This window comes from Eublepharis macularius, chromosome 3 (assembly GCF_028583425.1).
Source record: "Eublepharis macularius isolate TG4126 chromosome 3, MPM_Emac_v1.0, whole genome shotgun sequence".
Taxonomy (NCBI): domain Eukaryota; kingdom Metazoa; phylum Chordata; class Lepidosauria; order Squamata; family Eublepharidae; genus Eublepharis; species Eublepharis macularius.
This window is the reverse complement of record NC_072792.1, coordinates 180,910,919-180,923,676: the sequence shown is the minus strand read 5'-3', so window position 1 is coordinate 180,923,676 and position 12,758 is coordinate 180,910,919. Positions and strand designations below refer to the sequence as shown.

General features: G+C 45.8%; 1 protein-coding gene across 4 annotated transcripts in view; it reads left to right on the top strand.

Moving 5' to 3' along the window:
* GDPD5 (glycerophosphodiester phosphodiesterase domain containing 5) overlaps positions 1-12,758 on the top strand; it is a 182,477-nt gene that overhangs the window by 108,695 nt on the left and 61,024 nt on the right. For all 4 annotated transcript variants that reach the window (XM_054974901.1, XM_054974903.1, XM_054974904.1 and 1 more), the window contains exon 3: positions 9,734-9,837. In XM_054974901.1, the coding sequence (XP_054830876.1) occupies positions 9,734-9,837 (104 nt within the window). The remainder of the gene's footprint in view (positions 1-9,733; positions 9,838-12,758) is intronic.

The following is a 12,758-nucleotide window of genomic DNA, read 5'->3' as shown; positions in this document are numbered from 1 at the left end:
CCAGGAATTTCCCAAACTGGAACCCCTATGACCATTTGAGAGAAATGGTGCATTTAGATTTCATGATTTAGGATTATTCTTGTTTGCCAGTGTTTCTGCTTTTACACCACTGTAAAGCTTGCATTTTTTTAAAAAAACTTAACTCCTCTATGTGTTCTCCTCCAAAGGGGAAGCTGTCTGGTAGCTGTCCTGAAATCCTCTTGAGGAAGAGGAGGAGAGATAGAGAAGAAGACTATGAATAAATTAGGACACATTCTCACCGCTCCTTGAGTTCCAGAAGTTTAATTGTGCTGAGAAGAGTGTGGGTTGCTAGTTTTATGAGGAGAGTTTTTGTTGTTGTTGTTCATTTGTTAAAAGTCCCATTTTGGAAGAACGGGTGAAGAACTCCTTCCTTTGTCCCAAGGCAAGCGTGTTCCCCGCATTAGAATTCCCTGCGTGCCTCCTTTTCCATGCACCCTGCAGAAGGCATTTGTCTTGCTCTCCGCATCCTTTTCCGTTGACACATGCCCGCCCTGTCCCTCCCTGTGCCGGTTCTGCTTCAGTGATGTGTCTGCCGAGAAGCATCAAGCCCGGCGAACAAGACGACACTCTAATAAGCCTGTTCCATCCCTCCCTCCGGATCTTCTTGTCCTCCTTTGCCCTCTTCTGCTAATTCTCTCGAACCTTCAGGGTGCATTTCAACCAGCAGGCTCCTGTTGACTTGGCAAGTCCCACAGAATTTGCTTTGAATTCAAGAGTCTCTTGAGAGCTTTCTGGGCCCCACAGAACAAGAGGTGGGGGGAAGAAGTAGAAGCCATGTTGTGCCCTCATTCGGGGTGACTGGTTTCTAGGATGCAAGAAGCAAGCTTTTGAGCTACACAGAATGCTGAGAATAGATATTCAGAGGGGGAGGGGAAAGTGAACCATGTTGCATTGCCAGATGATGTTTGTTGGGATATTTGCTACAGGGACTGCAGGAATCCTGGGGGAAATAAAGGTGCAGTGTGGCAAGGGTGAGACTGCATGGAGGCATGGGCAAGTGTCCCGTAGCACTAGAACTCAGGGCGGGGTGGCGCCTGATGAAATTGATGGGCTGTAGACTCAAGGCAGAGTAAAAGTTTTTAAAAATAAGTTTCAACAGGGAACGCCCAGCCTACGTCAGCTTAACAGGACTCAGAGCGGACAAGTGCTGAGATCCTGCCCAATTAGATGGATGACATTTATTTTGGATACAGGCCTTTTAGAATGTCGCTTTGAATATGCCCTGGCAATATAAAAAGAATAAGATGATGAATGCGTGTCAGGAGATGCAATGTTAGCCGGGAAGGGTAGTTTAAAAAGATAGAGCCAGCGGCAGGGAAAAGGCTTTGCTATATGCTGGAGCTGTGTGATGGGGCTGTGAAATGCCAGAAGGGAAACTTCAAACAATTATAACCTCTCCAGGTCCAAGCCTGGCTCTGGAAGGCAACTCCAGCCCATTTCCATTCCTCACTGCCCTCTGGTTGTGGTCTCACACAGTTTTAGCCTGGAGAAGTGAAATTGATAGAGCCTTTGGGGAGGCAAAGATGAAATTAACAAACTGTCTGAGGAGCGATCACTGTCAGCTCTGTCTTTTTAAACTATGCTTCCCAGCTAATATTGCATCTCCCTACACCTGACGAAGACATGCCGAGGCACCTTGTGTAGAGAGACTCTAAGATAATGGGAGACCCAGTTTCAAGTCTCTGCTGTGCCATTGAAGCTGGCTGGTTGACCTTGGGGCAGTCATTCTCCCTCAGCATAACCTACCTTGCAGGGTTGTTGTTGTTATATTATGAGGATAATCAGAGGAGAGTAGAACAATGTAATCTGCTTTGGGGCCCAGCTGGGGAGAAAGGCAGAGTGTGAATGAAGTAAATAAAATAAAACAAGCCACAGTAAGAGGGGTTTGCATTGCCTTTAAACATAAGATTTTTCTGTGCTGCAAGTGAGAACAAGGGGCAGTCTCAAATGTTATTTTTGTCTATTGTTTTGAGGGCTCCTGTGTGAGTTGGAAATGCGACCCATAATTTTGGCAGAAAAATAATAAAAGTCGAGTATGTTTCCAAATCTGAGCCACGGTTTGCTAGTTAACCCCAGAATATTTTTTTCAGGGCCAGGCTCCAACAGCAGATATGTAACTGTCTAAGCACGTGCAAAATGCATTTTCTTTGCTAGAGTTTAAGCACAGCCTGCTGTCACTCATCAGAGGTGAGGGAGGCAGGTTGCCATGGGTATATGTAATTCCTGTGTCTGTTTCTTGCATAGTGAAGTCACAAAGGGTGACTAATCTTTGTTTTTATCCCTCTCTTCCTCCAAAGAATTTAGGGAGTGTACATTTCCCCCCCTTATACTCATTTTATCCTCACAACAGCCTTGCGAGGTAGATTAGGGTGTGTGCGCTGGAGCGAGAGAGACTCCCCAGCCCAAGGTTACCCAAGGTGCTTTATGGCAGAGTGGTGGTTCGAATCTGGGACTCCCCCATCAGTAGCTAACCGCTATACCACACTGCCGCTCCTAGCATGGCATGTAGAGATTGGTGACTTCCCACTTACCTCCTGAAACTGCAGTCCGCTGAACCTCAACTAGGATTTGGTAACTTGTTTTTTAAAAAAAGACTTCCCCAGCTGTTTAAATCTCTTGAGCCGAGAATTTAACATACATTGATGCTTTTACAAGACCAATTCAACATATCAAAATTGCCCAAAGTAATCAAAATAATGACAGCCAGTGTAGTAGAGTGGTTAGCGCAGGGCTTGGTTTAGGGAACCTGGGTTCAAACTCTTTTCTGCCATGACTCTCAGTGGGTGCCCTTCGACAGGTCACAGACTCCATCTCAATCTAATCTACTTTATAGGGTTGTTGTGATGGTAAAATATGGACAGGAGAACTCTTTATGCTGCCCCCCCCAGGGCATGATTGCAAATCATTGGAAGGAGAAAATGTTAAAACTTTGGCTCAGCCCTCTGTTCTAACCCATGGCTTTATTTATCATTCTGTTTTTCCAAGTTCCAAGCGGATCATGAAATTGTGCCTGTTATATAAGCAACAGAAACCAAATTAGCAAGTCATCTATAAAGATTCCTGAGCCTGTGGGTCATTTCTTTAAAAAGAGCAAAGCTCTCTGCAATGGTGTGTAGCCTTCTCTTCGCCCTCTTTTGAAAAACAGGAAGGGTTGACCGGTGTCTCTGTGCAGGGAATTCCACAATTGTGGTGCCGCCAGGGAAAACCCGCTGATGTCTGATGGTGGAAGGCGTGACCGGTCAATTGCAAAACAGTTTTGCAGCGTTTCTTAAGGACCATTTGCTGTCTTTGTGATTTCCTATGGAATGTAATCATTTCATTGCCTTTTGTTCATAAAAAAACAACAGTGATACTGGATAGCAACCTTAGCCCTTCAACTATTGTGGAATACACAGGGCAGACTACATCACGGATTAACACCACTCCCTGAAGCATTTTCCTTTTCCTGGTTTTAATTTTTTAAAAAATATCTAGCCAGACCAAGAGTTCTGGAGGACTCGAAAGCTTGCACGCTTCTACGTGTCATTTGGTTGGTCCTAAGAAAAGGGTAGTATGTATTGTGGGTTTTTGTTTTTTTTTCCTTTGGACTTAGCATAGCTGACAACTTTTTACTATTAAATGAAGAGTCCAGTAGCACCTTTAAGACTAACCAACTTTATTGTAGCATAAGCTTTCAAGAACCACAGCTCTCTTCGTCAGATGAGTTTTTAATGGAGTTTTTAAAAAAATGATTAATGGAGTTTTTAAGATTAATGGAGTTTTTTAAAAATGTTCCTAAGTATACACTTATAAGCAGTCTTGACATGGGAGTAAACCCTTTCTCGATGTGCCGTGCATCTCTGTGATTATGTCTTTGAAAAGCAGAGAAATGCCAGAGCTGGGAGGGGGGGTGTCCTCTTTACCACCCTCAAATCTTCCTTTGTTCCAGCCTAGAGGTCTCAAGTTGTACGAGCAGAATGATTCATCAAGCGAAAAGCATTTGATGTGGAGTAGGAGGAGAGTTCGCATCAGGATAAAACGAGTGCTTGCGGGTCCAGATATATGTTGTGGTGTTAGAGCAATTATCCAGAAGACGATGATGTTGAAAATCGAACAACACACGCACATTTTAAGTGCGACTTTTAAGGCTTGGATTCATTAAATGAAGGAAATGGTGTTCTCACCCATTTCTGACGTTGTGCACAGCCTCTGTCCTTTTTTTATTCATGAAGCTTGAATTTTATATAATTACATCTTGCACAGCCCTTGAATTTCCTGGCCCTTTACAATTTCCAGTTGTATTTTTTTTTCCCTTCCAAGCCTCATCTCTCCGTCTTTCCCTTTCCCTTTCCCTCTCTCTCTCTCTCTCTCTCTCTCTCTCTCTCTCTCTCTCTCTCTCTCTCTCTCTCTCTCTGGCAAGGGGCATAGACAGACAGACAGACCACCGTGCCCCTACAGTTTGAACTAGGATCTGGGAGACCCAAGTTCGAATCCCCACTCTGCTGTGGAAGCTTGCTGAGTGACCTGGGGCCAGTTGCACACTCGCAGCCTAACCTACCTCAGAGGGGCGTTGTGAGGATAAGATGGAGGAGAGATTGATGGAAACTGCTTTGGGTCCCCCCTGGAGAGAAAGACGGGGCATAAATGAAAGAGACAAATAAATGTGCAGCTGATGAAGGGACCCATAGTCCATTTATGCTGGAACAAGGCTCCGCAAAACACTAGTTTATTTTTACTAATTTCAGAGGAGATTTTTTTAATGTGAATGCCGTGCACAGTCACTCCTGTTTAAGCTCATTTATTTGAACGGGCTTCAATTGGGTTGCACTGTTTGGCTTAAAAATATGCATAAATTCGTGGAGACATTGTGGTGTACAATTTGTGTGTCCGTTCTCCTTTTCGCTCTTTCCCATGTATACATACAAAGTTCTCGTGTAGAGTCAAATCACTCTTTCCTCTGGCCCAGTTCTGCTTTCTGTGATTGGTAGCAACCTGCTGGATCATCAGCAAAGAAAGTTCGAGGCAGTTTAAAGAACTGCAGCCTGTGCTGATATCATGGGAAGGCAGATTGTTTGGGCGAATTTCTATTTTCTTGCAGAGTTATATGTTCTTTAATCTGATATAGCATCATAATCTCTCTGTGAGCACAGCAAGTGCCCTGAAAGAGGTTCCAGAGCTGGCTGACTCCATAAATCACTTCTGTATAGCTTATTTTCCCCCTTTACTAATAGCTTCTGGCTCCTGCCAGTTAAAACCCACATCAAAGCTACTGCCCATCAGAGTAGGTATACCAATGGTCTGACCTGATATTCAAAAACCCTGCCGAGGGCTCTTTACCATTTTAGATAAAGGCAGCGGGAGTATATTTTACTCTTGAACCTCTATTTATATAAATGTTTGTCCTGAACTGGCTAGCCCAGGCAAACCTGATCTCAGAAGCTAAGCAGGGTCAGCCTTGGTTAGCAATTGGATGGGAGACCTCCAACGAAAACCAGGGTCGCAGAGGCAGGCAATGGCAAACCACCTCTGTTAGTCTCTTGTTATGAAAACCCCACCAGGGGTCGCCATAAGTTAGCTATGACTTAACGGTACTCTCCACCATGACCATATAAATATTTATATTTTTTCAATTGGCTCATCTTACGTGCTACTGTGGAATATTGACTCCTGGCGGTTTGCCAGATTCTCCCAGGTCTGTTGGCTGTATCACGCTGGTGAATTCTTGCTCTGTCCCTCCGGGTAGTATCATTGCCTGCACCGACAGAGGGAAAGTGGGAAAGTTAGGAAGGAAACTTGTTTTATGGTCGTAAACGAGTACCCTGTGAAGGGCCCATCAAATCTAACTTTCTGCACACAGGTTCTATGACTAGGACCTCTGTGAGGTAAAGGAGAGTGCTGGTACCTGAGTGGCAAGCCTGTCAGCTGTGATAAAAAGGTTAGAGTTGAAAAAAGAATCAAATCTACCCTCAGTATTTGTGTTTGGTTAACTAAGGCTCAGTACAACATTTTAGCTCACAGTAAGGGGAAAAGTATAACCCTTGGGGAATGCAGTTGAGAGCCAGTTGTACATTCCATACAGATTATTCCACACAGAACCTTTACTGTGCTACACCTTATTTTCTGTAAATAAATGTTCAGTTCCATCTGCGTCTTACCTCACAATTAAGTACCATATCACTAGTGTAGAGTTATAAATAAGAACCATTTTTAGGAATGCAAAGCTTACACACTACCAGCCAGTTAAATAAAGCTTGAGTCTCTCCTTTTTACTGACTGTGGAATGCTGAACGGGGTTTAAACGAATAAATGGAGAGACCAGAGAGAGTGTGGAATATGGACACCCATACGCCCAAAATTTACCTCAGAAGTCTCCCTTATCTCTCCCCCATCCCCTTTTCATTGCTGCCAGAGATGCCACCCCCCCCCCCAAAAAACATAGTGGCTCCACTTTTTAAAATTCATTAAAATAACCAGAATACAAATATATACAAAAGATACCAACGTTTATAAAATAGATTCTCAAACTAAGTTCACTCATCATTTCTCCATAAACATATAAAACTGTTCACCATCAACTTGACGATATCAGTACTATTTCCATTCTTTGTATTGCCCTTGACTAGAGATGGGCACGAACCAGAAAAAACGAACCGTGAGGTTTGTGGTTCGTCACATTTCACGAACCACGAACTTTCATGAACCTGCCCTGGTTAACGAACTGGTTCATTTGGTTCGTGAAAATGTCACATCCTAGTCAGCAAATTGTCACTTCCGGGCCAGCAGAAGGTCACTTCCGGGCCAGCAGGTCACATTCAGGTTAGCAGAAGGTCTGCAGGAAGTCCATCCCCTGTTGCCTAGGAAACTGATTGATCAGCGCCAGGCTGTCTACAGTGACAAACGGAACCAACCGAACCAGCCTAAAGTGCGTGGCGGTTTGTCAGAAATGGGCTTTGATGAAACACCAGTTCGCGAACCACAAACCAGCCTGGTTCATCACGAACTTTGGTTCATATTTCGATTCGTGCCCATCTCTACTCTTCACCATAGAAGTTCTGCACTATAAGTATCTCTATTTTTCTATAAATGGTTCACTTCACTAAAGTATGGATTTCCTTTAATTTCAACAACCAATCTTGTAGTTTATAAGTATTTTTTTATTATTCCATTGCGGCTCCACTGCTTCCCTCATCCTCAGGCACCTAGTTGTGCGACAGGTTTGAAGACTGACGGATTGAAATGCCAAAAAGATTAAGCAATCGATAGAAGAAAATTAAACTGCAGTTGTGTTGGGGTGTTAGTGAGTGCTCAGAGATACATAGCGACAGAAATCTTGAAAGGGTGTAGAATCTGTAGGGTTGCCAGGTCCCTCCACCCTCCTGCTGGGAGAGGGTGACTTGGCGGTGTGTTTTCTGGTGTACGCTCTCGGCGCATGCACAATTATGTCATTTCTGGGGGGTGACATCATTGCGCCAGATGTGTGAGTGCTCCTGCGCTCTGCGTGGGACCCATTCGGCCCATTTGGGGCCAAGATCAACCCCAAATGATATGTGGGATCATTTGTGCAGCTGGTGTGACAACATCACACCTGAGAACCGCATGTGTTCCCGGGGTGCCTGCCGGTGGCAGGCAACCTCCAGGGGGCTTGCCACCTCCCACCAATCATTGGCAGATCGGTTGGCAAGGAGTCAAACCTGGGAACCCTAAGAATCTGGACCTGACCTTTGCAATAATTGACGTTAGCTTTGTTGGGGCATGGGTTTGGCCAGGAATGCCAGAATTCCAGCTTGATCTGAAGGACGGGCTATTGGGTTTGGCTAGCAGAGAAGGCCAAAAGTTGTCCATTACCCTGTTGAAGAGCCCATTACCATGTTCTTCTTTATCCTCGATGCTGTTGTGAAAATGGGTGAGCATGAATTGTCAGGAGCACGCACCTTTTTTGGCTGGCTTTGGAGCCAGACAACATTTTGCAATCTTTCCTGCATCTCCCCTTTGTATCTCCTTCGGCAAAGGCAGTGGATTTGGATAGGGGGAATCTTTTACTTCGTGTTTGCCTGAGACACACTCAAAACGGATGAGAGAAATCCTCACCATATCTATGTGCCTCCCGGTAAAGGTTAGAATTCTGATCTCTTCTTTCCCTCTGCTCCTAATCCTCGAGCTAGGAGAAGGACCAAGTTATTTGTTTGCTTCATACTGGACAAAGCACCTTCCAAGCTTTCTAGCACCTCCTAAGCACATTTTGAGATGAGCGTTTTCTGACATTTCGCTCACTTGATGCTGGGTTTGGAGCTATTCATCCCGTTTATCCTTCCTGCAAAGCTTTTTGGACGGGGTGGCTGAAAAATCGTCATAAAAAAGAAAACGAGGGGCTAGGCAGCTACTATATCACGTCTAGGATGGGGTGGCCAGTACTGCACCTAGCTGGAAAATTTATAAAGTTGTAAAGCTGCCACTGTTCTATTGACCCTAGATGTACGGCTCCCAGATAGCAAATTGAATGACATAAATTCTCAGTTGTGGGCTTGTGTAATATTCAGTTCCCGAGGCACATAGATCAGGTCTTCCATTAACTGTGTCTGTTTTTTATAAAGCCCCGTCCCTCTACGGCAGCTTCCAGAGATAGAGACATCCAATTTTGTCTAAAATACGGATTGGCTGTGCAGGCATTTGTCTTGGTTTTTCAGCAGCCAGCTATTGGGTGTCCCCCCCCCCAGTGGCGCTCCATCAGAGCTGCTTAGCTGAAAGATGGATGGCCCAGTGGGGCGTCCCCTGGCAAGTCAAACGGGATGCTCGGGTATAGATGCAAAATGCTAATGAAAATCTCTTTCTTGGGTTATCGATCAAACATTGCTGTCTTCTTTGTTTGGGTTCTCTCTATCCAAGCAAATTTAATCAAAGGTCATTTGTGTAACCTTGCATTGAAGGATGTGGGGCTCTGCCGCCCCCTAAGATCTCACCATCTCATGTTTGGTCAGGGGGTCCACATTTGCCCTGCAGCCCAATGCAGAGTTGGGGTTGCTGTCAGAACGGCCCTTCATCTTTTCCTCTTCTGCAGTATATCTCCGGAGTCACCTTGCAGCAATAACTCTAAGCCCTTTTTGTCAGTCATGGAAGTGGCTGGTACATTTTTGTTTGCTCAGTGTGATAATTATGGCTTTGGTGTTTATTTAGCATAAATCAAGTATAAATTGTTTGTCCGACATTTAAATGCTGCTGTCTCGGTTGTCGTTCCCCTGTGAGCCTGGGGGCTGAGTTCTCAGCAAGGGCAATAACCTGTGTTTGGACTTCCAGACCACAAAAATGTGTGCATGTGTGCAGGGGGTGTCTGTGTCACGTGATGCTGCTCTGTACAAAATAACTTCCCTGCATATAGAAACCTAGAGTGTCAAGGAGGAGTCTAGGCCAGGGCTAATTTCCCCTGATAGACTAGATTTCTCAGTTGAGAGGATTTTGTGTTGTATAGGGGAGCATTCAGTGATGTGAGTCCTAGGTCCAGATTCCAGCTCTGCTCATTTGGGCGGCCTGAGGCCAGTCACCTTCGCTCACTTTAACCTACCTCACAGGGTTGTTGGGACAAAATGCAGGAGAGGAGAAAGTGGTTAGATAATGCTCTAGATAACAGACGTGAGTCCCCAAAAGTGATGTTGTACAGACATGAGTTTACCATCTCTAACAATTACACCTGTGTTATCAATCTTTCCCCCCCTTAAATGTATTTTTCTTGTCTCCACAGTGGGAACGCTTGTGGTTCTTAATCCTCACCTTCACTTTCTTCCTGACGCTCGTGTGGTTTTATTTCTGGTGGGAAGTTCACAATGACTACAATGAAATCAACTGGTAAGTAGGGGAAGGGGTAGACGGTGATGGCCAGTGGGTGGATTTTGACCTTTGGGGAGATCTAAGCCAGGGGTCCCCAACGTTGGCACCCATGGGTGCCGTGGCACCCGCCAACACCTTTCCTGCCACCTGCCCAGCAGGGCTTCTGATTGAGAAGATTTTTAAAAATTTGTTTTGGCAGCAGCTGCCACCACAGCACAAGAATCTTCACTGCTTAACTGTAGATAATCTGGGTGTATGAAAGAAAATATTTTTAAATGATATATTCATTTTAAAAGGCATCCTATTACAGCTCCTGCCTGAAATATCGAAGAGTTAACTATTAGAATTATTCATAACCTCACTTCCTGACATTGGGTGGTTGGCTCCGCCTCTTGTGGCAGCCATTTTGTGGTTGGCTCCACCTCCTGTGGCAGTAGGGATGCCAGACCCCGGTAGGGGCAGGGGATCCCCTGCCCTCGTTCCCCACACTCTGCCCCACTTACCTAACCAGCGGGGGAGGTGTGCTCCTTCCGTGCATGCTCCCCCGCTGTGCTGCGCGCTCTTGTGTGCAGCAGCCACTGGGCTCGTGCCCATTTTGGCCCAGATCGGTGCCACTGCGGAGCACGGGAGTGCTCCTGCACTCGGACTTGTTTTGGGCCTGTTTTGCCACGGATCAGGCCTGGTTTGAGGCGCTGTGGAGCGCAGCCTCAAAATAAGCCTGGTCCATGGCAAAACGGGCTTGTTTTCAGGCGCTGCGGAGCGCAGCGTTCCTGCGCTCCACAGTGCCTCATAACGGGCCCAATCCACGGCAAAACGGGCCCGTTTTCGGGTGCTGTGGAGCACAGGAGCGCTCCTGCGCTCTGCAGCGCTTCAAAACGGGCCCGTTTTGTTGCAGATCGGGCCTGTTTTGAGCTCCTGTGGAGAGTGGGCGCGCTCCCAGGGGCCGCGTGATGACGTCACTCTCGAACTGACATCATTGTGCTTGTGGGGGCGCACGTGTGCGTGCGCTTTACCCATGGGCACCCCCCTCTCCTCCAAGGTAAGTGCCAGGCCCCTATCCCCCCACCGGGAGGTTGAGGGGGCCTGGCAACCCTATGTGGCAGCCATTTTGTGGTTGGCTCTATCTCCTGTGGCGGCCATTTTATTATTGCTCCCACCACCCCGTGTCAGAATTGTAAAAGGGCCCACAGGTTCAAAAAGCTTGGGTACCCCAATTGCTCTGGACCTTTCCCTCTCCTTCTCTCTTAGAAATCACCATCAATTAACCTCTCCCCAAAATACTTAATTGAAGAGCTAATCTTGAAATTTCTTTCATTCATTTAAGTTATTTGTAGTTCACCTCACTGAAACTCAGATCAGATATCACAGTGTAAGTCAACACAATCAACGGTTGGTAAATCCCACAATACAATGGGGTGTGGATCACAGACATTTGAAAACAAGCATAAACTGAATATAAGCATGAAATGTAGCAGAAACAAAACATATTAAATCTCAGTAGGAGCATATCTACACCAACTGATAGTACCCAGAAGTATAGTCTGCAGGCCCTGTCCCTTTACCAAGACTTCCATCTGATCGATTTCTTACGGGACAGACCTATCTCCAGAGTTAAAAGCCCTCTTGAATAATTCAGTTTTGCATAATGGACAACCAAGAGAGTGGGAATTTTCCTCCCCTGATGGCTTCTAAAGGGAATGAAGCATTTGCAAAGCAAATTTCCTTGTCAATATTTAGTGTCTGGGTGGGCATTAATGTAGCCGATGGACAGGAAGCAGCGGTAGGTTTCAGGGCCACGGGGATGCATGACTTTAGTCAAGAGGCATCCACTCTCACTTAGAGAGACTCGGAGTCTTTCTACGTAAGACATCTGACACGTGAAGAACATGTGTCGGGAGATGCAACGGTAGCCAGGAAGGGTAGTTTAAAAAGACAGAGCCGGAGGCAGGGCAAAGGGTTTGCTATACACTGGAGCTGTGTGAAGGGGCTGTGAAATGCCAGAAGGGAAACTTCAGCCCATTTTAACCTCTCCAAGCCCAGCTCTGGAAGGCAGCTCCAGCCCATTTCCATTCCTGGCTGCCCTCTGGTTGTGATCCCACACAGTTTTAGACTGGAGAGGTGAAATTGACAACCTACCAGGAGGAGGAGATGAAATTAACAAACCCTCTGAGAAGCAATCTCTGCCGGCTCTGTCTTTTTAAACTATGCTTCCTGGCTAACATTGCATCTTCCTACACTTGAGCATCCTTGTATAAGCAATCTCATATAGAAAAACTCCTAGTCCTGAAAGCATCATCCATCCACTGTGACTTGGCCCCAGGCACCTGTTTTTCAGAGGTGTATTCCATTTAGATGTTGTGGCAAATACCCTTTTTGGATCCCCTTTCGAAGCTATCAGAATTGCATGGTTTCTCTCTATAGATGCTGCCACACACTGCAAAGATGCATGTTGCCGTGTTGCTGTTGACTGTTTCCCCGCCCTGCCACTGGTGGCCTTTATATCAAAAACAAAGACATCATAAAGCATAAAACCCTTTTAAGTACATATAAACCAATAAAGCTGCCTGATTTCTGAGGCGGAACGTTTGTCTACTCTAGCTTAATGTTTATTCTAGCAGGAGCTTTCCAGAGTCTCTGTCCAAGAAAGGACTTTTGCAATGTCTGCTGCCAGAGGTTCCTTGACAGAGGAGGCAGGAACCAAACACTGAGACTTTCTGCATGCCCAGTGTGTACTTGACCCTAGAGCCACAGGCCCGTCCCACAAACAAGTAAATTAATGCACACATACACTGCATATGTAGTCAACACAGTGGACTCCAGGTGGGTGCGCACTTTTGAGTTTCTTCTGATTTTAAGTGCAAGAGTTAAGCAGACTGGAGCTCCAGCTGGTAATACTTGACCCAGTTGGGCTGTTGGATTATCTAGGCCAGAGTTGTGGA